The sequence below is a fragment of the Eutrema salsugineum genome, unplaced genomic scaffold (genome assembly GCF_000478725.1).
Source record: "Eutrema salsugineum unplaced genomic scaffold, Eutsalg1_0 scaffold_2, whole genome shotgun sequence".
NCBI classification, from domain to species: Eukaryota; Viridiplantae; Streptophyta; class Magnoliopsida; order Brassicales; family Brassicaceae; genus Eutrema; species Eutrema salsugineum.
The window spans coordinates 17,149,034-17,175,926 of NW_006256829.1; the positions used below are offsets into that span (position 1 = coordinate 17,149,034).

Genomic DNA, 26,893 nt, shown 5'->3' on the forward strand with positions numbered 1-26,893 from the left:
CCCAGTACAGGGACGGTTTGAGTTTTAGAACAAAACTAAAGGCTGATGGCTCACTTGATAAACTCAAAGCTAGACTGGTTGCAAAAGGCTTTGATCAAGAAGAGGGTATTGACTACTTGGAAACTTGCAGTCATGTAGTAAGAACCGCAACTGTAAGAGCTGTTCTTCATGCTGCAACTATAATGGAATGGGAAGTTAAACAAATGGATGTTAAGAATGCATTTTCGCATGGTGATCTTAGTGAAGTGGTTTACATGAAGCAGTCTGCTGGATTTGTTGATAAGAACTATCCTAATCATGTTTGGCAACTTCATAAAGCTCTTTATGGTCTTAAGCAAGCTCCAAGAGCTTGGTTTGATAAATTCAGTAACTATCTCTTGGAGTTTGGTTTTTTTTGCAGTAAATTGGATCCTTCTTTCTTTGTTTATACACACAAAAGTGATGTTATTATGTTGCTTTTATATGTGGATGATATGGTTATTACAGGAAACAAATAATCTGCAATGGATAAGTTTCTTGAAGACATTCACAATCATTTTCGGATGAAGGATCTTGGCCAGATGCGTTATTTTCTCGGGATTCAGGCACACTTTCACCAAGAGGGGCTGTTTCTCTCACAGCAGAAGTATGCGGAGGATCTCCTTGCCATTGCTGCAATGAGTGACTGTTCTCCTATGCCTACACCGTTACCTCTTCAGCCGCATCACATACCAAACCGGAGTCAGCTCTTTGAGAATCCGACTTACTTTAGAAGCCTTGCAGGAAAACTGCAATATCTCACTCTTACTCGGCCAGATATTCTGTTTGCTGTCAATTTTGTGTGCCAGAAGATGCATGCCCCGACTATTTCTGATTTCCATCTGTTAAAACGCATTTTGCATTACATCAAAAGAACAGTCTCCATGGGTATAACGTTTCGGAAACACATTTTTGTGATAAGAGCTTATAGCGACTCTGATTGGGCTGGATGCCCTCTTATAAGGCGATCAACTACTGGATTTTGCACTTATTTTGGAAATAATCTGATCTCTTGGTCTTCTAAAAAGCAAATACGGTGGCCAAGAGTTCCACTGAAGCAGAATACCTTGCTCTGTCTGAAACTGCCTCCGAGCTTACCTGGCTTGGTAGTCTCTTAAAAGACTTAGGGTTCCTCTCCATATCACTCTTGAGATCTTCTGCGACAACCTCTCTGCAATCTAGTTAACAGTGAATCCATCTTACCATGCCAGAACAAAGCATTATGAGACACACCATCATTATGTCTGAGAACGTGTGGCATTGTGTTCATTGGTGGTAAATCATGTTCCTTCCAAGCTCCAAATTGCTGATATTTTCACAAAATCTCTTCATGCAGCTCCCTTTTAGTCACTATGGTTCAAACTTGGCGTCGATGTTCCCCCTACGACAAGTTTGAGAGGGGCTAATAGAACAGAGTATCGAATTGATCAAAACAATGCAGTTTCATCTATTAGGTCAAACAAGACGAAGTCTAAATCAGTTGAAATCAGTCTGCAGTCCACTATGTCTCAACTGTCATCTTCAACTCTGCAACAAGACAAAAATACAAATGTAAAAGAAGAAAGGTTACAACAACTCTCTACAGTTTGTACGGTCCCTGTTTTCAACTATTTTGGTTCATTGGTAATCTTATCCGAGTATAACTAACCACAGATTGAAATTATGGTTAAGTTTGTTTAAGGTTTTTGGTGAACTTCCTTAAAATTTGTATAAATAAATCTATGAGTTGTAACAAATCTTTAAGCTTTCAAAAAATGAAAATGAAATTTAGAAAACGATATCTCTAAGTTAATCTTTTCCATTCAATATTTAGGTTTTTTTGGTCAAAATACTTTAAAGGCTATTTTTCTCCATACAGAAAACTTAAACTTATGAACGTGCCCTTGTTTGGCTCCATGTCTCTTGGGGATGGGTCCTACCATACATTTAAGAGATGAAAAGTCGTATTTATCGTAAAATAATAATAAATGAGTATACAATTTTTCGTGATTCGGCTAGGTGGATATTATTAATAACCAGCACAACGTATTGATAAGCCCTACCGACTATGACCATTTGGTGATCTAAACAAGTGGCCCAATTTGCTTGATGAGAAAAACGGTGAGGAACACCTCCTGCTTAAAATATAGTTTCTTTTTTTATATCACAGAATCAATTTTGTCAATCGGCGGCATAACAACGACTTTTGCATGAGTGTTATGACAACTTTTGTAAATCTTTTTTACTTTCCAAGTTATATTCACATTTTGCTTCATTGTACGTTCGCAATTTGCTTAATAATATATTATACTCCTACACACATATATATTATATGACGTCAGTACATCTATTAATTATCTTACTGTTTACAAATATGGTAATGATATTATATATATGTCATGTCCACATCTATGACATTTTGCAAACAAAGTAGATCTTGTTTATAACCTAATCTTAACGATGATCAGGATCGCTGTCAGCAATGCATCATGCTTTTTAATTTAGTAACAACTAGATTCTAACTCGTGTGTCCGCACGAATTTTTTTTTGTTTTTTTAATATAATTTGTATTTATTTTTTTTGTTTAGATATAAGTTGTTTTTATTATTTATTTATTGTCTTAAATCAAAAATATTCATTTTTCAAATTTTCAAATATGAAAAATAATAAAAATAAGATGTGTTAAGCTCTCCTCAAGACCAGTTAAGCTCTCCCATTCAAGACCGGTTCTTCCATGAGATCATCTTCATCAAAAGAAAGGCTCTTCCTTGCTAAGCTCCTTGTTTGAGACAAACCGGTTTGATTCCCGATGTTGTGATCTCCCTTTGTGATCGCCTTATCTTCTGGGAATTCTTTCCTCTGGCTCCTAGTAACCTCCACCGTGGAGCTCAACTCCTTTTCAGAAATTTCTGCACCATTATTACCAGCTGCTTTGGCTTTGTATGTCCTGTGTAGCGCCTTTGGAGGGATATACCCTGATGGTCTCGTTAAGACCATTGAGTGATCACCGGTCTTCTTCTCCGATCTGCCTTTCAGCTTGTGATCAGCTTCTTCTCTATGAGCTTTGCCCTTCCCTTTAAAACCTGCATTCACACTCTCATTTTTCACCGAGTCTCTTCCTCCACCCCCTCCATATTTTGTGACCGTCTTGTACGAAGCCACACTCTGGTTTCTATCTGCTATCTCAAGTGTTAACAGAAACAGGGAGTTGGAGGTGATTAATACGGTGACAGAACAGACTAATGATGATGGAATGGCAGGTGACGAGGATATGCAGGACCAGGGGCTGACCTTATCAGCTAACGACATCTCAGGATACATGATGGAACACAGTTTGGAAGCTGCAAAAGAGGAGGAGCTAAACCTGTGCTCGGAAATGCAGGACCATATTAAGCCAAGCTCATCCGGTAATGAAATCACGGTGACTCTTGGGCAAGACATGGAAGCTAATCCGGACATGTTCACTTGCGAAGGAAATGTGGAAAAGGAAAGGGGTGAGGATGACTTTGAAGACGGGGAATTTTTCCAGTCTATTACAGAGGTTGAGGAATTGTGGGACTCTGCAGGTCTTGAGGTCACAGTTGCAGATTTACTGGGTGAGACAGGTCCTGCAAAGTCATCGGATATAGAGGGAGGGGGACTCGATGAGGTGGCGAAGGACGGAGACAAAAACGAAGTAAAAAAGAAAACCGTCAAGAGCAACCCGCTCTTTCTAGGAGGCAGTACAAAGAAGAGATTGGTTCAAAAATTTACATCTCCTCGGAAAAAACAAGGGGTCAAAAATGGGAACCACATCGGTGACAAAGGCCAGAATGTTGCTCCGAAGGGGACCTTAAACCCAAAACAGGGGCAGAAAGCAACAAACAAAGCGATTAATGAGAGTACTTAGCTGGAATTGTCAGGGTCTTGGAAGCAAATGGACAATAAGCTACCTGCGAGAGATTTGGAAAAGACATAGGCCCGAATTTTTATTTCTTTCTGAGACTAAACAATGTTTTTCTTTTGTGCAACAATTTCAATTTCATTTTGGTTATAATAAATTATTTACGGTTGAACCTTGCGGAACAAGTGGAGGACTTGCACTTTTTTATAATGATCTTTTTAACATTAAGGTAATATATTCAAGTGCAAGAATAATCGATATCGAAGCGGTTATTCAAGGAAAAACTGTTTATCTGTCTTTTATTTATGGAGATCCGGTGCCCAAACAACGGGATCAAGTATGGGAACGATTGACGAGAATCAGCCTTTCTCGAAAAGAACCCTGGTTTATCATTGGAGACCTAAACGAAATTACTGGTAACCATGAAAAGCAAGGTGGAGCCTTGCGACATGCATCGACCTTTACATCCTTTAATCTCATGATTAGTATTTGCGGTTTTCTAGACTTTCCGTGTTTAGGAAATACCATGTCCTGGAGGGGACGTAGAAACTCCAAAATAGTAAGATGTCGATTGGATCGAGCTCTAGCAAACGAACACTGGCATGAGATGTTCTGTCATTCGTTTGTGGAGTATCTGGCAATGATTGGATCGGATCATAGACCGATAGTAACAACAATTGAGGATAAAATCCCCCGGAAGAGAACCCAATTCCGATTTGACAAACGATGGATTGGCCAAGAGGGTTTAATGGATGCTATCTCTACAGGATGGACTTCAAATTTTGGGCGACGTGAGGGGACGTTCATGGAAAAAATCTCTAATTGCCGTCGCAAAATATCTAGATGGAGGAAAAACAATCTACCTTACGGGAAAGAGAGGATTATTGAGTTGCAAAAGGAGCTTGAGGACGTTCAAAATGATGATACAAAATCGGAGGAGGAATTAATAGAGGTTACAAGGAAATTAAAAATAGCTTATAGAGACGAGGAGCTGTTTTGGCAACAGAAAAGCCGGAACGAGTGGGCTATTGGGGGTGATAAAAATACAAAATTCTATCATGCGCATGTAAAACAAAGACGAGCAAGGAATCGAATTGTCGGCTTGTATAATGCAGCAGGTTCATGGGTGACCTCCGAAAAAGAGGTCGAACAAGTTGCAGTGGGATATTTTGAGGACTTGTTCACTACAACCTCCCCATTACAATTTGAATCCGCACTTGGAGAAATTCAAAATCGAGTCACAGAGGAGGATAATGCCATGTTAGTGGCGGAGGCAACAGAAGATGAGGTGTACAAAGCTTTGTTTATGATGAACCCGGAAAAGGCCCCAGGGCCTGACGGAATGACAGCCTTATTTTTTCAAAAATCATGGAAGATAATTAAAACGGATTTACTTGGGTTAGTAAATGGCTTCTTGGAAACAGGGATCTTCGATCAACGATTAAATATGACTAACATATGTTTAATTCCAAAAAAGGACAGACCAACTCGAATGACGGAACTGCGACCAATAAGTCTATGCAATGTTGGGTACAAAATAATTTCTAAAGTTTTGTGTCAACGGTTAAAGAAACTATTACCCGATATTATTTCAGAAACACAATCGGCTTTTGTCGCGGGACGCTTGATCTCGGATAACATTCTGATTGCACAGGAAATGTTCCATGGGCTCCGCACAAATAAGTCCTGCCAAGATAAATTCATGGCAATTAAAACGGACATGAGCAAAGCCTATGACAGGATTGAATGGGATCTCATAGAACATCTCTTGAGAAAAATGGGATTTGAGGAAAGATGGATTACCTGGATGATGTGGTGTATAAAGTCAGTACAATATAAAGTTCTTTTGAATGGGCAACCTAAAGGAAGAATAACTCCACATCGGGGACTCCGACAAGGGGATCCATTGTCCCCATATTTATTCATTTTGTGTACGGAAGTCCTGATATCTAATATAAAGAAGGCAGAACAAGACAGAAAGTTGACCGGATTGAAAGTAGCCCGGTCAAGCCCTTCGATCTCACACTTGTTATTTGCGGATGACAGCCTTTTCTTTTGTAAAGCAAACAAGGAGGAATGTCAGCAGATATTGCAGGTGCTCCGCCAATATGAGAACGTTTCGGGTCAACAAATAAATTTTGACAAGTCGTCAATACAATTCGGGCATAAGGTCTCAGACATAGTGAAAAATGAGATGAAACAAATTTTAGGAATTCACAACATGGGGGGAATGGGCTCATATTTAGGATTACCGGAAAACCTTGGGGGAACAAAGACCAGGATCTTCCAGTTTTTAGCTGACAGACAACAGGATCGCGTAAACGGATGGACATCCAACTTTTTATCAAAAGGGGGAAAGGAAGTACTAATAAAATCGGTGGCTTCCGCTATGCCAACTTTTGTCATGTCATGTTTTCGCTTACCAAAATCAATCACCACAAAGTTAACGAGCATCACGGAAAGATTTTGGTGGAACACGAAAGGTCAAGGCAAAGGAATGCACTGGCTTGCATGGCCAAAGATGTGCCGTCACAAATCGGTGGGGGGCATGGGCTTCAGGTCGCTAGAGAATTTTAATACGGCACTGTTGGCAAAACAGTTATGGCGATTAATAGATAAGCCAGATTCGCTGTTTGCGAGAGTACTCAAAGGACGATATTATCGGAATGCAGGTCCAATGGACAACATAAAGTCATATTCCCCATCTTACGGATGGCGAAGTATTATTTCAGCTCGATCTCTGGTTAACAAAGGGCTAATCAAAAGAGTTGGTTCTGGATGTTCCACTTCGGTTTGGAAAGATCCCTGGATACCATCTTCTCGCCCGAGATCAGCAATATGTAAGGGTTATAATTATTACCCAAATCTCATGGTTAATCATCTCATTGATCCACAGACTAGTACTTGGAATATGGGGCTCCTCAATGCTATCATAGATCCAAAAGATGTGGAAATAATACAAGGGATGCCAATCAGCGCCTCATTTCGGCCGGATGTATTGGGTTGGCACTTCACAAAATCAGGCAAATATACGGTCAAATCTGGATACCAAATTGAACACCAAAACTCGGAAACAAAAACACAAAACCTATATGGACCTACTTTCGAGCCCTTATTAGTAAAACTATGGAAACTGAGGTGTCCCCCTAAATTACGCCATTTCTATGGCAAGTACTGTCCGGTTGTCTGGCTGTTGCCAAAAATCTGAACAACAGAGGAATCAAATGTGATGCACAATGCAATCGATGTGGGGCAGAGGAGGAAATGATCAATCATGTTTTATTTGAATGTCCACCCGAAATGCAGACGTGGGCTTTGTCACCGTTCCCAACACCTACGGGAGTTTTCCCAGGAAGTTCTATTTATGGAAATTTGGATTATTTGTTTTGGCGTACACCACCAGGAATTTTTAATGAATCATACCCATGGATAGTATGGTACATATGGAAAGCAAGAAATGACAAAATATTCCCAAACATAGACAGGGATCCACGATTAACGCTTAAATTAGCAGAAACGGAAAGCCTTTTATGGATTGAGACACAAAAATCGGTAACTGAAACGGAAATACACCATCCTCAATTGCCATCACACCCGACCTCCTTTAATAAGGGATGGTGTTCGGTGGATGGTTCTTGGAAGGAGACAGATAAAAAATCAGGTATAGGATGGTATTATAGGAGCGAGGAATCCTACGAGACCATAATGGGGGCACAAAATTTACGACGCAGCTTATCTCCTTTACATGCAGAAGTAGAGGCACTATTATGGGCAATGTTGTGCATGATTGAAAATCAGCGAAGAGAAGTAGTTTTTGCAACAGACTGTTCTGATGTGGTGAAGATGGTGTCGGCACCAACGGAATGGCCAGCATTTGCACTACAATTGGGGGAAATCCAGAAATCCAGAGAGAAGTTCCTTTTTTTCAAACTGATCCACATACCATGAGCGAAGAACACCAAGGCGGACGCATTAGCTCACAGCGCTAGAGTCTATCCACGAAATATGATTTATGTGAACTCATCTCCACCGGTTTGATTAACACCTTCGGTTTAGGAGAAGAGGCTGTTGACAAAAAAAAAAAAAAAAAAAAGATGTGTTAAGCTTTCATCATCCTGGTGTCGAGCTATTTTTTTTGGAAGATATTTTGTTATCATGTTTTAACTTTAAATAGTGTAGATTTGTATATTAGTAGAATAAGAATATGAGTTAATTAAATATATTTCGATCTAATATTAATTATAAACTTGGTTATTATGTGAGTTTAATTATGTAAATTTGATTATGTGATTTTAATTATGTAAATTTACATATAAATAATTTATATATCTATGAATTGGCTAATCTACCCGTTTAATTGCTTTAAATCATTTTTTAATATCTTACATGTATTTAAAGAAATTTAAAAATATCTAAATTAATAACTAATTTTCGAAATTAAATATCAATATAAAATAAATGTTTTAAATTAATTATCATCTATATTTAAGGAGAATATAAAAATATCTAAATTAATACCTAATTTTCGTAATTAAATATAAATATAAAATAAAATAATTTTTAATAAACTTTGGGAGTGTTTGGAAGCAAGCACTAAAAAATGTTTCTGTTTTAATATAATAAATATCTAATTTTCAGGTTCACACGACAATCATTTATTATTTCATCTTCTTCTAACTTTGCAAATACAAACTAAAGTAGATTTACCAAAATCCTTTTCATAAATCTTACTTTATTGCACTCCATTCATTCGTTGGCTTTACTTAATTTTTTTTTTATTCAACGATTTTTTATTTGCTGAAGGGGTTACTTGTTGTTTAATATTTGATATTTTGACTTTTCTATATGAAATATAACTGTATCTACGATTTTTATCTGAGAGCTGGAAATGAATATGGTATTTTGAATATTATTACTACCATAAAAGTATAAAACATTCAAATAGAATGTATAGGAAATATATCAAAAAGTGTAAACAAATATATAAAGCACCCAACGCATCACCACCGTAGGATTAGTTTCTTGACTCCATATGAATGGCTTATAACGATACAAACACGTAAGTAAAAAGTACAGAAGAAAGAAGAGGTAAGCAACAAAACAAAAGCAATTGATACAAAAGAAAGTTCAAAGTCAACGACTTTCTGTTTAACGTCGCAAACAAGCAAAGTAAATGACTCATTTGCTTTGCTCTATCTTGGCCTTCCTCTTCTCGTTGACAAAGAAAACGAGCAGAGCCAAGACAGAGAAGACGCTGAAGCAGATGGAGGCAATATCTAGGGACTTGTGGCGGCCACTGATAGCCTGAACGCTGAAGAGATTGGTTTTCTTATCCTCGTCCGTGCTCTGTCCAAAGGCAACTTCATGGTCGTGTGCATCAACAGCGTAGGCACGAACAAAGTAAGTCCCGGTGGGAATGTCGCGCTCAAGGGTGTAATCGATTGTTTGAGCGGTTTTAACGCTGCTGTCATAGGGCCTTGCCACGATCTTGTGCGGGCAGCTCTTGTCCTTGAAGAGCTCATTCTCCGTCTTGCGCCATGGTCGGTCAACTTGGCTGATCGGGGCGTAGCATAGCTTTACTTTAATAGTCTTGAATTCAGCCTCCTTTGCCGTCGAGTTTAGCTTCCATGTGATGCTCAATTTGTCAATTCCGGCATCCAGAACTAGAAACCATACAACCAATATTGATCAGCCTTGATATTAGTAATTCCTTAAATAAATCTAACTGATGCTTGATTATATTTCGTGTCTTTTATGTTTAAGTAGGTATTAAATGTTTTCCTTTTTTTTTTTAAACGGGATCGCGGGCCGAAACCTAAACTAATCTCCCAAGAGCATAGACGCTTTCTAGTCTAACAGCGCAAATTTAAACACCTAAAGGTATGTTCAAATGAAGGACCAAATGATTGATATTTTTAGAAGAAATTATATACATACCGACACCTTCTCCTTCTCGGCTGGGTTTAGTGGTGACCTCAAAAGCACCTTTCTCCAGGTCGGAAAATAGCCTTTCTTTGGTAGCCCCATGACTCGATTGGATCAGTGAGCAAATGAAAAGTGAAGCGAAGAGGATCTTGTGGATCGCCATGGAGATCCTTGAATCTGAATATTTGGAAATTAAGGCTTATGAGGAGAAGAGGAATATGCCTTTGTTTTGCTGACTTTTATGTTTGATAAGAAAGGTGGGGTGCACATTTATGTGTTTATATAGTGATTTATTGTATCAAAATATCTTGGGGTTAGCATAAACAATTAATAGGGACAAAGTCAACGGTTTGGTCTGAGATTACCCTTTGAAGACTTGGGAAGATTGTGTTCCCTCTCTGGCACAAGTGTCCGTGTTGTCTCCGTCCAGCTGAGATGATGGCCCCCAAAACATGCCAAAGGATGTGATATGAGTTTCTGTTTTTATTGTTTATCATCTGAATAATTCAGTTTGAGATTCCATACAATTCTATAATCCATAGACACATCACCAACAAGATACTCTACATATTCTAGTTACATCGTCTCCTATTGAATCCTTTAGAAGATAAACTTAATCGGTTATATAAATATATATATATATATATTTCTTCTAGTAAGAATATATGGAAATATATATATATATATATAAATAAATGTAACATCCTTATTCTGGATTCTCTAAAGAGGCGAGAAAATTGGACATGTTAGATTGGTAGTCAAACTTCATTCGGTAAAACACCAGGCTTGGTCCTTGATAAACCTCAGGTCTGCCAGGATTGAAAACGCCCAGATAACAGTCAACAACAATAGACTTAGCTGGTCCACCTAATCCTGGAGAAAACAAGAGAAGAAGAGGGGTGAGTAATAGGCTGTACTAGCGGTTATACCAGCGATCAGCCCAAACACGCTATTTAAACACTTGGTGGATCGCTCTATCCACTGCCAGCGATGGCTGCTGTATGGTCACACAGACATCATGGCGTAGCGAAAGGTTCACAAGAGAAGAGTTGATCAATGTAAGTTTCGGTTAACTCCGAAAAGTAGAAGAACGCAATTGAGCAATCGACTTGGAAGAACTAATAAGGCTCTGAAAAGCTCTGTTTATTAATTCTCTAAGTCTGACGAACCTTTACAACTTAGGCTCGTTTAAATAACAACGAAAATAAAAACCTAAAGCAATTCCTAAAGCAATTAGAAGAAAGAAAATATGTTCAAACCGTAATAAGTATCTTAACTTAACCAAATAACTTAAGCAAAAAGGAATAAGGAAAATCCTAAGTGAAGATGCGCTGCATCAGGTCCCCGGGGGTAAGAAAAGATTCGCCTCTGAATCTTGAAGGTCAGTTTCGCCAACATACGGAGTAAGATACTTGAGATTGAAGACATTTGCAGTTTTGAGATGTGGTAGCAGCTCCAAGCGATAAGCATTGGCGTTGATGCGTTCCACAACTTTCACTGGTCCGATCTTGCGCGAACGAAGCTTATTATACTCATGAGAAGGGAGGCGATCTTTAGTGAGGTATACCCAAAGAAAGTCACCTGGTTCGAATAGAAGTTCACGACGATGTTTATCCGCAGAAACTTTATATTTCGCAGCAGCAGCTTCCAAATGTAGACGAGCTTGACCACACGCAAAGTGTCCACAAAAGAACCTGCGCCACCATGCGGACGAATCCGATCGGGAAGAGAAGTTAAGTCCAAAGGACCCCGCGGGACAATACCATAAACCACATGAAACGGTGAGAAACCCATGCTACGATTCATTGAATGATTGTAGGCGAATTCGACTTGCGGTAGACGAGTTTCCCAAGAACGCAAATTATCTCCGACCAAACTGCGCAACATATTGCCAAGAGATCGATTTGTTACCTCAGTCTGACCATCCGTTTGCGGATGATAAGCTGTGCTCATGTCAAGACTAGTACCCAACATTTTCCATACCGAACGCCAAAAATGGCTCAAAAATCTTGTGTCGCGATCAGAAACAATACAAGTCGGCAACCCATGAAGACGATACACCTCGCAGAAAAACAATTCAGCAACTTTAACAGCATCAGTGGTACGCTTACAGGGAATGAAGTGTGCCATCTTGGAGAAACGGTCGACAACAACAAAAATCGAGTCACTACCGCGCTGTGTACGAGGTAACCCCAAAACAAAGTCCATACTAACATCAGTCCATGGCTGAGTAGGAATTGGCAATGGCAAGTACAGTCCTGCATTCAAAGCTTGACCGTTAGCGAGTTGGCAAGCACGGCAACACTCAACAAATCGCTCCACGTCGCGACGCAGTGATGGCCAAAAGTAGGAGGTCGAAACAAGCTGTAAAGTTTTGTCACGACCTACATGACCTTCTGAATGCAATTCGGTAATGAAACGCAACCTGAGGCTACAATCTGGCACGCAAAGGCGATTTTTGTAGAAGAGGAAATCGTCTTGGAGCAAAAAGTCAGAACGCAGTCCTTGCTGTATGTCACGGAGAATAGCACCAAAATAAGGATCCGAGACATAAAGCTCTGCAAACGTTGCAAAACCTGGCACAGTCGTATGCATGCTCGTGATAAGACAATGACGTCGACTTAACGCATCTGCGACTTTATTCAACTTGCCTGACTGATGACGAATGGTGAACGTAAATTGCTGCAAAAATGCAATCCAATTCGCATGACGGGAAGAAATCTTGGCTTGGCTGTCCAGATGTTTAAGTGCATCGTGATCAGTGAAGAGGACAAACTCGCGGTGGAATAGATAATGACGCTAGTGTTTAATTGCCTGTATTATCGCATAAAACTCAACGTCATAAGTACTATAGCGACCTCTTGCTCCAGCGATTTCACTATAAAAGGCTACTGGGCGTGACTGTTGGCTGAGAACTGCTCCAACACCTAACTTCGATGTGTCACAATGCAATTCAAAAGGAAGAGAAAATTCTGGTAGCACGAGAATCGGCGCAGTAGTGAGCTTAGTTTTAACAAGGTCAAACGCGGCAGCTGCATCAGAGGACCAGACGAACTTTCCTTCCTTCATACAGTCGGTTATAGGAGCCATGATGGAGCTGAAATGGGGCACAAAACGGCGATAAAGGACGCCAAACCGTGAAAACTGCGTATCTCAGAAATCGTTCGGGGTACTGGCCACGAACGGATGGCTTCTACCTTTCTGGCATCCATCGATAAACCCTTGTTGGATACAATATAACCCAAAAACAGCACCTGATCAACGCCAAACTCACATTTCTGTTGCGCAACAAACAACGCCTCCTTGCGCAAGACGGTAAGAACTTGTCGTAAATGATCAAGATGATCCTCCAAAGAAGAGCTAAAGATGAGAATGTCATCAAAATAGACAACAAGAAAGCGCCCAATGAAAGGTCGTAATGCTTGATTTATGACTCGCATGAACGTACTAGGGGCATTAGACAAGCCAAAAGGCATAACAAGCCATTCAAACAGCCCTTCTCGCGTCTTGAAGGCAGTTTTCCACTCATCACCAGGCTTAATCCGAATCTGATGGTAGCCACTCTTCAAGTCTAATTTAGAGAACATTGTTGCTGTGCCGATCTGATCCAACAGGTCATCAAGTCGGGGAATTGGGAATCTATAGCGCACTGTAATCTTATTAATAGCTCTGCTATCAACACACACACGCCACGATCTTTCTTAGGAATGAGGAGAGCCGGGACAGCGCAAGGACTTAAGCTCTCGCGGATATGACCACGCGCTAATAATTCTTCAACCTGACGACGAAGTTCCTCATGCTCCTGTGGACTCATACGATAATGAAGTCTATTAGGAAGGGCTGCACCAGGAACCAAATCGATTTGATGTTGAATATCACGTAGAGGAGGCAACTCCTTCGGTAATTCTGCTGGAAACACATCCGCAAATTCGTGAAGTAACGCAGAAAAAGGAGAAGACAATGGACGGGTGTCGGTAACCTGAGAGTCAGCAGCTACTAAGGCCCAAACACAACCGTTACTTCAAAATTCTTTCTCAAAATTGCGACGTGAACAGAGCAATACCGAAGAACCCAGAGGCTGTGAGGTATCCACAGGCAGACTAGCATCATGCGAAGTGTTGGGGTCGGTTTTCACCCCAAGTAGATAAACCACCTCAGTTCACTATCGCACACGAGATTATAAGTCGAGACTACATCGCTTTCTCTAAAACCGAAGTGAACTCTTAAAACCCGGCAAAACACACTCACCCTCTCGGAAACGCCGGTCTATAGTCATATTCCAAAGAGAACACTATATCCTCTTGAACTTTTGCCTCGTCAATGAGAAACCCTGGGCTAACGCCTCGGCAAGAAAAAACAGGCTCAAGCTAAACACTTTGGCTGCAACGCCCGACTCTTCCTCACAAATGATCAGTCTCTCAAAGAGTACAAGGCCTATTAAACACATAACTTACTTGAAAAATACTTCGGCGTTAGTCGAAGATTCTTTCTCAAAACAATCTAAAACAGCTCACCTCAATGAGGACCTCTCTCAGTGATAGAATGGATAAATCTCAATGAATGGCCCGAAATCATCTTTGGTTAATAAAAAACAAAACACCTCGTCGTTATACACGGTTCGGCATCATATAATGAAAACGCCTCGTCGTTATACACGGTTCGGCATCATATAATGAAAACGCCTTGTCGTTATACACGGCTCGGCATCATCTAATGAAAACGCCTCGCCGTTATCATTAAACACGGCTCGGCATTACCAATGAAAATCACCTCGCCGTTATCATTAAACACGGCTCGGCATTGCCAATGAAAATCGCCTCGTCGTTATCGCTAAACACGGCTAGGCGTCATCTAAACGAAGACGCCTCGTCGTCCATGCATCATCTCGGCTCATCGGCTAGGCGTCATCTTGGTTTGTTGCCTAGGCATCATCTTATCTCGTCGCCTAGGCATCCTCTTGCCTTGTCGCCTAGCCGTTAACTCGGCTCGGCAGCTAGGCATCCTCTTGCCTTGTCGCCTAGCCGTTAACTCGGCTCGGCAGCTAGACATCCTCTTGCATTGTCGCCTAGCCATCATCTCGGCTCGTCGGCTAGGCGTCATCTTGCCTCGTCGCCTAGGCATCATCTTATCTCGTCGCCTAGGCATCCTCTTGCGACGATTCGTCGTTTATTTTCGGCTCGACACAGTTTTCACAAAAACACCTTGTCATTTTAAAAGAAACTCCGGGAAAAACAGTTCGCCTGTCCCCGTTATCAAATAGCCTCGCTTACACTCTTTCCCAAGGATATCTCATCAAGCCGTGTGAACCGAGCCGTGCTTTGTCGTCACAACTCGACAAGTTCATAACAACGCCTCGTCGTTATCGTTAACGCAAAACGGCTCGGCAACTCTCTCAGAACAAATGCCTCATCGTTACCTTAAAACACGGCCCGGCATTACTGACACATAAATGCCTCGTCGCTACCTTGAAACACGGCTCGGCATTAACTTTCTCTTGAAACGCCTCGTCGTTAACGAAACGGCTCGGTATTGACTTTCTCTTGAAATGCCTCGTCGTTAACGAAACGGCTCGGCATTGAATCTTTTCTCTCGAAATGCCTTGTCGTTAACAAAACGGCTCGGTATTGATTCTTTCTCTCTTGAATCGCCTCGTCGCTAACAAAACAGCTCGGCACGAGCTTTCTCTCGAAACGCTTCGCCATTTGTTCGGCTCGGCATAACCTCCTCAAATCACCTCGTCATGGGCTGTCACTATTAAAAAAAATCGCCTCGTCCTTGATCTTGCCTCGGCATCTTCGGTACCATCTCGAACACCTCGGCATCCTCGGCACTCCTTGGGAACGCCTCGGCGTCTTCATTCCCAAAACGCCTCGGCGTCTTCATCCCCAGAACGCCTCGGCGTCTTCATTCCTAAAACGCCTCGGCGTCTTCATCCCCAGAACGCCTCGGCGTCTTCATTCCCAAAACGCCTCGGCGCTTTCATCCCCAGAACGCCTCGGCGTCTTCATCCCCGAAACGCCTCGGCGTCTAACTCAGTGGTTTATCCTACGATCGGAAATAATGGACCTCATCACTATCGCCTCCGAAACTGACGAGCTGGGGGGCTAATTGTTGGGGTCGGTTTTCACCCCAAGTAGATAAACCACCTCAGAATGGCTAAGTATGGAAGAAAGATAAGTGGGAGAGCCGTGGTCGCCAAGTGGGAGAGCCGTGCTGGCCAAGTGGGAGAGCCGTTCTCACCATGACAAGTGGAGAGCCGTTCTCACCATGACAAGTGGAGAGCCGTTCTCACCAAGACAAATGGGAGAGCCGTGCAGATAGGCCGGTGAGGAGAGCCGAAAGAAGACAGGTGGACCGAGCCGCATCGAAAGAAATGGGCCGAGCCCCACTACAATACGTTTGGGCCAAGCCGTGTATCGGTGCGGTGGGCCGGATCGTGTCTCCATGGCAAGTGGGCCGAGCCGTGAAGAAGGCTAGATGGGCCGAGCCGTAAAGAAGCATGGATGGGCCGAACCGAAGCCTTGAGAGGTGAAGTCCATGGAAAACCCTAGGCGAGATGCAAAGGCGGTCAGCCGCACAAGGCGATAAGGAAATATTCCGAAAATCTCGCCCGAGATTTTCGGCTAGGCGGTTTAGAAAGTTAGTATAAATATATGATGTATGCAATTCATTCCGCCAACTTTGGCAACCCTAAGCAACAAACACTAAACACTTTACAGCAATAAAAATCCTCTTTTGATCTTACTGTTCTTGCGATTATTATCCTAGAAGTTTCAGATCCCTTAGTTTCTCTTCACAAATTCTTGGTTGTGCGAGTTTTGGCTCACACACGAAGTAGAAGGAGCTGGCGGTTGAGGGGATGAAAACAATACTATCTTTCGGTTCTCAAAGATAAAGCTGTAACTATTTCGACGACCATCATGCATCACACTGCGATCATATTGCCATGGTGTTCCCAACAGTAGATGACTAACATCCATCAGAGCAACATCACAGTAAATTTTATCTTTGTAATGTGAACCGATCGAGAATGACACCAGACAGCGATGCTCAATCCGAATCTCCACTCCCTGTTTCAACCATGTAAGCTTGTAAGGCGCAGGATGGTCTTCTCGCTTCAAACCCAACTTTCGAGCCGCATCTTCTGCAATCACATTACGACAACTCCCTGAATCAACCACGAACCGACACACCTTCCCTTTGATTGTGCAGGTAGACTGAAATATGTTAGTACGAAGCCACGGTTCTTCAAGCACCACCGGAGCAAGGCACACATGCCTTAGCATTAAGGACGGGCTGGTATCTCCATGATGATGGTCTTCAGGTACCTCACTATCGAACTCGTCTTCATTATCATCTGCAGCATCGTCTTTATCCCACTTGGTTTCATCCCCAAACAGCCCTCTCCGAGTTTGCTTTGGGCACGCTGTTTGCAGGTGCCCAGGTTCCCCACAAGCAAAGCATCGCAGAGCATTAGGTTGAGAGGAGCGACGAAGAGTTGGCTCCGTGCCTGAGTTAGCCACCGGAAGGGTATTAGAGGTAGTAGCTTCGGTGGTGTCTTTCTTGTGTGCTTGTCCATGTGAGCCCTCACTCGTCGCCGTCCCTGTCATGCGCGAACGAGAAAACCCAGAATTCCACCCTGTCACCGAAGATTTAAACTGTTGTTCAAAAGCCACTGCACGTCGATGAGCTTCCGAGACTGTATCAGGATCAAATTGAGCCATGGCAGACTGAAGCTGAGGTCGTAAACCACTGATAAAGCGAGAAACCAACTGCACCTCACTATCATAAATCTCTGTTCGCGTTAACAAGAGCGAAAATTCTTCGGCGTATTCATCGATGGTGCGAGTACCCTGTCGCAAGTTTTGATGGCGAGTGTACATCGTCCTATCGAAATTATACGGAAGAAAGCTTTTCTTCAAAGCTCGCTGTAATTTTGCCCATGTTTTAATTCGTTCCTTTCCCAACCGTGCTCGAGTTGTTTTCAGTTACATCCACCAGGCGGCAGCTTTGCCACGAAACTTCGTCGCCACCAGTGGTACCTTTCTATCCTCGGGCACCTCCTTGAATTCCAGAACTTCCTCCACCGCAACCAACCAATCGAAGAGTTCTTCTCCACGCACACCACCATGGAACTCAGGGATGTCTAATTTGAATCCTGTTTCCCATCTCCGATCATCCTGCTCAACTACACGATTACCACCACCTCGACGCCGGCGAGGAAAATTAGCTGCGAACGGGTTGTCTTCCTCCACGTCTGCTTCTTGTGCCACACGATCCTGTTCGCGCTGATGAAGAACGGTGTCGGTCAGCTCTTGGATCGAGTTTTGAAGCATGGTCTGGAAGTTCTCTTGCATCGCTACCAGCGTACGCCGCAGCTCTGCCCAATCGTTCACAGCTTCGTCACGTTTAGGAGGCATGGTAAAAAGAAAATTTTCGCAGGAACGACAAAGCTCTGATACCAAAACTGGCGTAGCGAAAGGTTCTCAAGGGAAGAGTTGATCAATGTAAGCTTCGATTAACTCCGAAAAGTAGAAGAACGTAATTGAGCAATCGACTTGGAAGAACTAATAAGGCTCTGAAAAGCTCTGTTTATTAATTCTCTAAGTCTGACGAACCTTTACAACTTAAGCTCGTTTAAATAACAACGAAAAGAAAACCCTAAAGCAATTCCTAAAGCAATTAGAAGAAAGGAAATATGTTAAAATCATAATAAGTATCTTAACTTAACCAAATAACTTAAGCAAAAAGAAATAAGGAAAATCCTAAGTGAAGATGCGCTACATCACATCAGCCCAGCCAATAAACGACACTGACCCCTAAATCCTGGAGTCAGGGACCTAATAAGTTCTACTAACCACACATTATCCACCCAAACAATCAATTCATTCTTTTAATTAAGTTCCTTCCATTATCTAAAACTGCACATTCATTGTTATCCAGTTTTTATACAAAAAGAACATGAAACAGGTTATGTCACACAAACCATGTTTTAGGGTTCTATAATCCCAGATTAATATTCAGATTTATTATGTAACATTCCACCATCAACCAGCAATCATCAACAAACAGGCAACATGGATCCAAGTCCTAATCAGATCTAGCAATCCTAACAAACAGATCTAACCTGGTTTAAAAAAGACTAATTAAAATAACCATGCATATGAAAGAGAGAGTGAGGGTGAAGGTAGAAGTCTTCACAGATGCCTTTCTGGAAGAATATACACTTTTTCCTCCTCTTTGGACAGATCTAGACTCCCGGCACAAACACGGCGATAACTTCTGGCACAAATCTCCGATCTACATGACATCGGTCTTCTTAGAAAGCTGACTCTCGGGGCTTCAATTTGATAGGTATGTCGTTGCATGAATCCATACGGTGCGCCAAGAATTTGTCTTGGAAGTTGGCGGCCGATAGGAAGAAGAGGGTGACGAAAATGAAAAGAAAAAGAAAGAGGCTAGGGTTTTGTCTTTGCTAAAAAGTTTAGAAAAAGATTAGGGAATATATTTACAGCTAGGGTTTAGTTTAATGGGCTGGGCTAATGGGTTTCGCAGGAATTAAAAAGAGATTAGAAAATTTTGATTAAAAGAGAATGGTTTAATTAAATTAAACCGGATTAGAAGTTGGTAACAACCGACATTGGGAGGTCGGGTTGTTACAATCTTTCCCCCTTTTACAGAATTCGTCTCTGAATCCTAGGAGAGAAATTCCTGTAAGGAAATTCGAAATGCTAAAGCCCAAGGGAAATAAAAGCACAAGATACAAGAGGGAGCTTGGTCGCAGGAGGAGAAGGAAATCAGAATTGGAATCAGAAATGAAATCAGGAAATGGAACCAGAAATGAAATATAAAAAAAGGGAATCAGAAATGGAACCATAAGAGCATGAGCATTAGAGGCCCTTAACAAAAATTGAGTGGGTTGCATAATAATATTTTGGGTTATAATATTAGAAAGGGAGCCCAAAAAAAGAAGGGTCGACCCATAGCTAAGGGTTTTAAGGGCCGAGCCATACTGAAACCCTTGTGCGACGTGTCAAATTTTAATTGGGGGGAGAAAAAAATTAACGGGTTCTCGCGTGTGGATCGAAAATTATCCGAGACTTTGGCATTTTGCGAGAAAAAAAACACCCGAGAGCTCTCTCATGGCGATTTCAATGGCGAGTGCATTCGAATTCTTGTCGGAGCAAATCAACGGCGCTTTTGACTGTTTTCCGGCGGATTGGGTCCTCAAATCGTGAAGGTTAGTCGTTTTTGAGGGATTCTTTGTGTTTTATGCGTATTTGTTATGTTTTCTTCGAAATTAGGGTTTTGAATCGGGGAAAAAAATTGGGGGTTTTTTGTGTTAGAATGAAATTTGGCTAATCTCTGTGAACAATACTCCTGAATATAGTTGTTTGAAAGTGTTTACATGAAAATATAGACTGTATTTTGTGTACTGAGGTATATGATCGGTTCTTTGTATTTCGGTGAAGTATTTTTGAGTTGTAATTCTTTTGTTAGTGATGTTTATGATCGGTTGGTGATGTATATGATAGGTTTTGTTTAGTGTATGCATATATATATCATGTTAGTTTGATGATGAAGTTGAAGTTCAAGTATATGATCGGTTGTTTGTAATCGGTGAAGATAATTTAGAGTTGTAATTCTTTTGTTAGTGATGTTTATGATCGGTTGGTGCTGTATATGATAGGTTTTGCTTAGTGTATGCATTTATATCATGTTATTGTTAATGATGAAGTTAAAGTTCAAGATGAAAATGTTGTTGTGAATTTTTTTTTCGAGGGTAAATGGAGAGAGAGCACTAGGGATTCTTGATGCTGATGTTACTTCCTTCTAAACACAGCTCAAGGTAAGTCTTCTTCAAACCAACAAACTTGTAGTTAGCATCTTGTTTAGGGTTGATAGTTGCTTTCTTTGTATATGATCGCTTAGTTAGTATTGATTGTAAATGGTGGTAGTTGTTTTGTTAGGTGAAGAGTAATGGTTTAGTAATAGGTGGTGCTTGTTTTAAAGAAACATTTAGTGATTTAAAAGCTGTCTCAAAATCACATCAAACATCTCAAAAATTAACTATTAAGCTAACAACTAGTAGCTATCATTAAAGCTGGTTATTAAATGTACCAAACTCTTAAAAAACAGCACAAATATAAAAGGAAACCAACACTAACTCCTTAACAACTCTCTTTCACAACTCTCTTTCAAATATAGAATTCGCTAAAATACTAACTCTTTCATAAACTTCTTAAACACTTCTCTTCTACAATAACTCTTCTCTTCACAAACTTTTGTTCAAACTCAAACGCTTGTCTTTCACAAACTTGTCTTTCACAAACTTCTTAAATCTCACTCTTCTCTTCTAAACACTTGTCTTTCACAAACTTCTTAAATATCTCTTGTCTTCTTACGATCTTTTTTCTTAATAAAGCATTTTACTCCTTAAAACCGACCAACATGGATTCTATGAACCCAAACGGTAGCTCACAGGGGTTTGTGAACCTCTTAACAAGTCAAGAGAAACACACACTCTGTTTTTTTGCAGAGTGTAGACCCTGGTTCATCTCAAGTCCCAATTTTTTCAACCCAACTCTTCTCTCACCCGAGTCCTGCAGCTGATGAACGAAAAAAGAGGAGGAAGTGGTCACCTGTAGAAGATGTTGTACTGATAAGTGCATGGCTCAACACCTCCAAAGACCCAATCATCAGCAATGAACAAAAAGCTGGTGCTTTTTGGAAAAGAATAACAGAAAGTTTCAACAACTCTAAGAACATGGCGAATGAACCAGATAGAGAGGTTGGTCAGCTCAAACATAGGTGGCAGCGTATTAATGACCACGTTTGTAAGTTTGTAGCTTGTTATGAAACCGCTTTGAAGCAGCAAAGCAGTGGACAAAATGAGAACGATGTGATGAAGGTAGCTCATCACATCTTCTACAATGATCACATGTTCAAGTTCGACCTTGAACATGCATGGCGAGAACTCAGACATGACCAAAAGTGATGCTCTGTTTCTGCTGCTAAAGAAGGTGGAAAGCCAAAAAGAAGGAAGGTTGATGCAACTACAGCTCATTCTGAAAGCTCACAAACCCAAAGCCTTGATGTAGAAGAAGGCTTCGAAGGAAGCAATAAAGAGAAACGGCCACAAGGAGTTAAGGCGGCGAAGGCTGCAAAGAAGAAGGGAGTGGGATCATCTTCCAACAAAGAAGGAGAAGTTGATATGAAGAATGCTGGCATATGGTTGTCCGGCTGACGCGGTTGATGAATATCTCCGTCTAGGTGCAAGTACTGCACTGTTATGCTTGAAAAATTTCACTGAAGGAATAATTCAATTGTTCGGAGATGAGTACCTAAGAAGACCCACGCCCGCAGATCTTCAACGATTACTCAACGATGGAGAAAGACGGGGATTTCCCGGGATGATGGGAAGCATAGATTGCATGCATTGGGAGTGGAAAAATTGCCCTACCGCTTGGAAAGGGCAATATACACGTGGTTCTAGAAAACCGACAATTGTCTTAGAGGCGGTACCATCACAAGATCTTTGGATATGGCACGCATTTTTGGACCTCCAGGTACCCTAAACGATATTAACGTACTTGAACGTTCACCTGTTTTTGATGACATATTACAAGGTCGAGCTCCTAAAGTTCAATACTGGGTTAACGGACACAAGTATAAGATGGGATACTACCTCACCGACGGAATTTATCCCAAATGGGCCGCTTTTATACCAACTATTGCACTGCCTCAAGATGATAGAGCATCATTATTTGCCACTACCCAAGAATCTGCCCGAAAAGATGTCGAGCGTGCTTTTGGAGTTCTACAAGCTCGTTTTGCAATTGTAAGAAATCCAGCTCTTTTCTGGGATAAGGAAAATTTTGGCAATATTATGCGTGCATCTATCATATTGCATAATATGATAGTAGAAAATGAACGGGATGACTACACTCAGTATAACATAGAAGAATTCCAACAAGGGAAGTCAAGCAGAACTTCACAAGTGGACAATGAGTACTCTACAGAGACATCGTCAAACATCAGAAACCTTATCAGGATACGAAATCAAATCCGTGATCCACAAATACATGAACGCTTGAAGAAAGATCTAGTTGAAAATATATGGAACAAATTTGACAATTATCAAGAGTAGAATTACAAGTTTTACAATTGAAATATCTGTATTTTGAATTTTAATAATTTCATGTACTGTTCTATAATCTTGTTTAAAATGTAATGAATGTTTAAATTAAAAATTAAGTTAACAAATTTTTTTAACTAAGCAACTCTTACCCAATCCACTAATGAAACACTTGATGCTAAAAGTTGCTTAATTATCCTTAAAGCAAAAAAAAAGTATTATATTAATGTTAAGCAACTTTCTCTCAATCCCTCTAATGCACATGCTCTAAGGAACCATGTGATGGGCCTCAGGGTTGCTTGTCTTTTGCAAGCCCATTGGTCCAGAGTTTTAAATTTATAAAACCATAATGTCTGAAAGGGTACAGATGTACGTTGTAGAACTTAGGGTGTCGATCCACAGGAAATATATCTAATCTGCAAGGAAACACCAAACTGGGATAGTAAGCAAAGTCATAAACTCATGAGGGTTTGGGGGTTTTTCGTTATGAGATCCTAAACTAAACCTAATCTAATATTTACGGGAAATAAAATGCAATGCAAATGAGTTGCTAAAAGAATATCTCAAGGGTGTTGGACTCAAACTAGACTCATAGTGGGCGATTAAGACTTCTTCAGTTTACTCTAATCGATGTCAAAGCATTTCCAATTAGCTTCTGGGTGATTTATCTTCATCTATTTATGGGATCTGCATGGAACTGGAATAGACATGTGTATGATTACCCAACTCTCGCTATCTTAATAAACTAATCTCTTAAATCTGACAATTAACTCTCACTCTCATGCCAGGAATAAGATCATGCATTAACTATTGAATTCGTTTGCTTACATCTTCTCTACAGGTAGCTCTCGACTCCTGTAGCGATGATAGTAGGTTTTTAGTCTACTAAGGTCAATTAACCTCTTGTGTTGTAGTACTTGAGGGTCAATCCAAATGGATATTATCTAGACACAAGAACTATGAAGATCAATTCTTAATCCAAGTCTAAAGAAACAGGTTGGTGATTAAGTCATCTAAAACATAAAACAATCAAGAACAAGTAGTTATTAAGAATTAAACAAGCAAGATTAGCAAACAAAGACTCAAATTCAAATAAAGAAAAAGCTAAACCTCTAGATGTGATCATTGATCATGGTGCTTTCAATGCTTAATTTATGATGCTAAGATAACAATGCAACACTTGCAATTCATTAGTCTAGACTTCCAAAACAGATTCATTCATTCCCATGACATAAATGCCTTTGCAAATAACTTAATCAAGAATAATTCTCATTAGTGAATAAGCAATTAACAAGCATAAGGTTCCAAGTCTAATATGATAAAACAGCCTCTTTGTGCATCAAAATAAGAGCTAAGAAAGACTGAATCTTATACAGAGAGATAAAGCAAGAATCACATGATCTCAAATTACAATCAACTTAGAACTCAAAGCAAAACCATTTCTTTTCCAAGACAATGATCACTATACTAATCAACATTCAAACCTAACTCTCATAAGTGGTAATGATGATCAATATGCATTAATAAACAGATATAATATGTCACATATGCTTCAAACAAACATTCCCATAGTATTTAAAACATAAACCCTTAAGTTAGCTCATTCAGGCGTTTCATCAAACACTTTTGGTGCATGAAATACCTATGAACCCATATTTCACTTTCTCAAGGAAATTTGGCATTAGGAGCAGCTAACTAACGAAAGGAAATGAGAATCTAGGACATAAACATTATAAATCAAATATCTAAGCACCGTAATCTATACATCTAGAAGCTTAAAAGAGGACTGGCTACTCACTAATCATGATGAACACACCATTTCCTTTGCAAAAGGTGATGTTAATCATATTAGAAGCAAATATAAGAAGAAGAGATGATAAGAAACAGCTTTAGATTGATTAAATCATTCAGATATCTCTTAACAAACTCGTTTTTGACTAAAGAGGAAAAGAAACTCAAAAAGGAATAAAAGATACTTAGGGTTTTTTGCCAAAAATCTATTTATAATGAAGAATTTGGACCGGGTCAGCCCAGGACAAACTGGGTACTGACCCGGTTCAGTTGGGTCTTGTGCCTGATTTGCAAGATGGTCACGCCCCTGTCCAAGTCGCACGCCCAAGTGGGTCTTATTTGCGAACACATGTGCTAGATGGTTTCTCTTCATGTCCAACACGCACACCCAAGTCCAACAGCTTTCTGGACTTAGCCAAATTTGATTTTGGAAGTCTCTACCCTGTTCAGAGTCTCATTACACGCATCTCTAAAGTTTCAGCTTGCTTCTAGAGTATGAAGCTTCATGGGTGCGAGTTAACCAAGTCGCACACCCAAGTCGCAGCATTTCTCAATATTTCGGACCACTCCGCGTTTGAGGCAGCATAGCTCCTGGAATACTGGTCCAATTGGCTTGATTCAAACTCCAGTGGCAAGGCAGCTCAATTATATAGAATGTTGATGAACAGTGCAAGTACATCCAAGGAATGGAAGGGTTCTCGGACGGCTGATTTTTAACATGCACCAGAACCCGGAAAGGGCTTCAGAACCAGTGTTCACTCCGGAAAAGTTATCTCCAAGCTCAGAGCTCCAAATCGGGTGATCTTAAGCGTTCTGAAAAGAAAACTCGAATCTCTTGAATCGTGATGAAGTATCTGGAAACTGAATCGGAGGGAAAGAGCGTCGTCCTGCGTAATCTTTGAAGCACATTAAGATAGGCATGTCTTTTCATGGCTATAACTCTCCACTCACTCATCCGAATCCTTTAATTCCAACTGTTATGGAACCATTACTCAATTCTCTCTAACTTTTCTGAAGACAGCAGAAGCTGAATCGGATGGCACGGTTCCCCGAACATGCAATCTTTGAAATGTATTTGCACTGGTAATTTTTGGCCGAGAAGCCTAAGCAACCGGTACGTGTTTTAGCCAAGAAATCCTGCCCGCGGGACGGAATTTAGCCAAGAAACATCATCCTGCGGTACAGTGTTTTACCGATGAACTCTAAAATGCATCTTTCACCATTTCTGATCCTTTCTCCACCATTTTAACATCTGGTATCATCTCTCCACTCCAAATAACCTCCAAATGAACCTGTTTAACGCTCCAAACCATGCAAAACTCTCTTGGACCTAATGCAAGATCCTAAGTTCTAAATCAATGCTTAAAAGACCCAAAATGTATGCATATGAGACATGATTTGGACTCAAATATGTACACTAAATGATGCATTTTATGAATATATCAAGCGACTATGGTCTTCTGAAGCTAGGTATGGATGATCTGACACAGCACTCTCGTGGCTCTGGTCGATCCTAGGCTCAGAGAATAGGTCATGAATCTACTCTCATGCAGTATAAACAACTTAGAAGAGATGAGATCCAGAATATGGTTTACAAACTTAGAAATCCTAATCGAACATATATATCTATCGATGACTCTTTAGAAACTTGACTCTCTGGGACAAATCTACATGATGCAAAAAATGATAAAATATATGAAAGAATGCATAAGATGAAACCGAAAAGCTAATTAGATAAACAAGAGATAGAACAATGGATCTAGGGAAGAATCCCCTTCTCCATCATCTAACCCTAAGAAAAACAGAGTTTGGTGGCTCAAAATTCATTACAGGAGCACACACCTCTTTAGGGCTGCTAAGAAATATATTTATAGGTCCTAAGGTCTTCCAGGTCTCATTTAGGGCTTCTCCAAAGAGAAATGACGAAATGGGCTTTGATGTTGGTTCTTGTGGTTCGGCATAGATCTACCGGGGGTGAGAGTCTTCGGAGGCAGGTAAAACACTTGTTTGCCACGGGTGAGAGTCTTCCGGGACTGGTGAATTTGGTCATATTGCTCTTCATGTATCTTTTGATTGCACCGTTGGATCTTGCTGATGTAAAGTGCAATGGAAAGCGGGTTGTCTCCTCTTGAATTTTTCCAAATTTGAGTTGGATCAGA

General features: G+C 40.7%; 4 protein-coding genes across 4 annotated transcripts; 3 read left to right on the top strand and 1 right to left on the bottom strand.

The window, feature by feature from the left end:
* Positions 1 to 503: 503 nt before the first annotated feature.
* LOC112086607 (uncharacterized mitochondrial protein AtMg00810-like) lies at positions 504 to 1,136 on the top strand. Its single transcript, XM_024155580.1, has one exon. The coding sequence runs from the start codon at positions 504 to 506 to the stop codon at positions 1,134 to 1,136; it is 633 nt and encodes a 210-aa protein (XP_024011348.1).
* A 7,704-nt stretch (positions 1,137 to 8,840) lies between these two features.
* On the bottom strand, positions 8,841 to 10,102 carry LOC18018418 (high-affinity nitrate transporter 3.1). Its single transcript, XM_006402105.2, has 2 exons — positions 9,818 to 10,102; positions 8,841 to 9,543 (listed from the first exon to the last, which is right to left on the bottom strand). Exons 1-2 carry the CDS (start codon positions 9,966 to 9,968, stop codon positions 9,059 to 9,061), a joined length of 636 nt encoding a protein of 211 aa, XP_006402168.1. The 5' UTR covers positions 9,969 to 10,102; the 3' UTR covers positions 8,841 to 9,058.
* An 11,470-nt stretch (positions 10,103 to 21,572) lies between these two features.
* On the top strand, positions 21,573 to 22,052 carry LOC112086608 (glutathione S-transferase T2-like). Its single transcript, XM_024155581.1, has 2 exons — positions 21,573 to 21,754; positions 21,848 to 22,052. The coding sequence occupies exons 1-2, from the start codon at positions 21,573 to 21,575 to the stop codon at positions 22,050 to 22,052; spliced, it is 387 nt and encodes a 128-aa protein (XP_024011349.1).
* A 297-nt stretch (positions 22,053 to 22,349) lies between these two features.
* LOC112086609 lies at positions 22,350 to 22,955 on the top strand. Its single transcript, XM_024155582.1, has one exon. The coding sequence runs from the start codon at positions 22,350 to 22,352 to the stop codon at positions 22,953 to 22,955; it is 606 nt and encodes a 201-aa protein (XP_024011350.1).
* Positions 22,956 to 26,893: the final 3,938 nt, after the last annotated feature.

Coding starts and splice junctions, on each gene's coding strand:
- LOC112086607 (XM_024155580.1), top strand. CDS start 504: ATGGATAAGTTTCTTGAAGACATTCACAATCATTTTCGGATGAAGGAT.
- LOC18018418 (XM_006402105.2), bottom strand. CDS start 9,968: ATGGCGATCCACAAGATCCTCTTCGCTTCACTTTTCATTTGCTCACTG. Junction 9,544..9,817: donor CCGAGAAGGAGAAGGTGTCG/GTATGTATATAA, acceptor TATGGTTTCTAG/TTCTGGATGCCGGAATTGAC.
- LOC112086608 (XM_024155581.1), top strand. CDS start 21,573: ATGGCGAATGAACCAGATAGAGAGGTTGGTCAGCTCAAACATAGGTGG. Junction 21,755..21,847: donor TACAATGATCACATGTTCAA/GTTCGACCTTGA, acceptor GCCAAAAAGAAG/GAAGGTTGATGCAACTACAG.
- LOC112086609 (XM_024155582.1), top strand. CDS start 22,350: ATGGCACGCATTTTTGGACCTCCAGGTACCCTAAACGATATTAACGTA.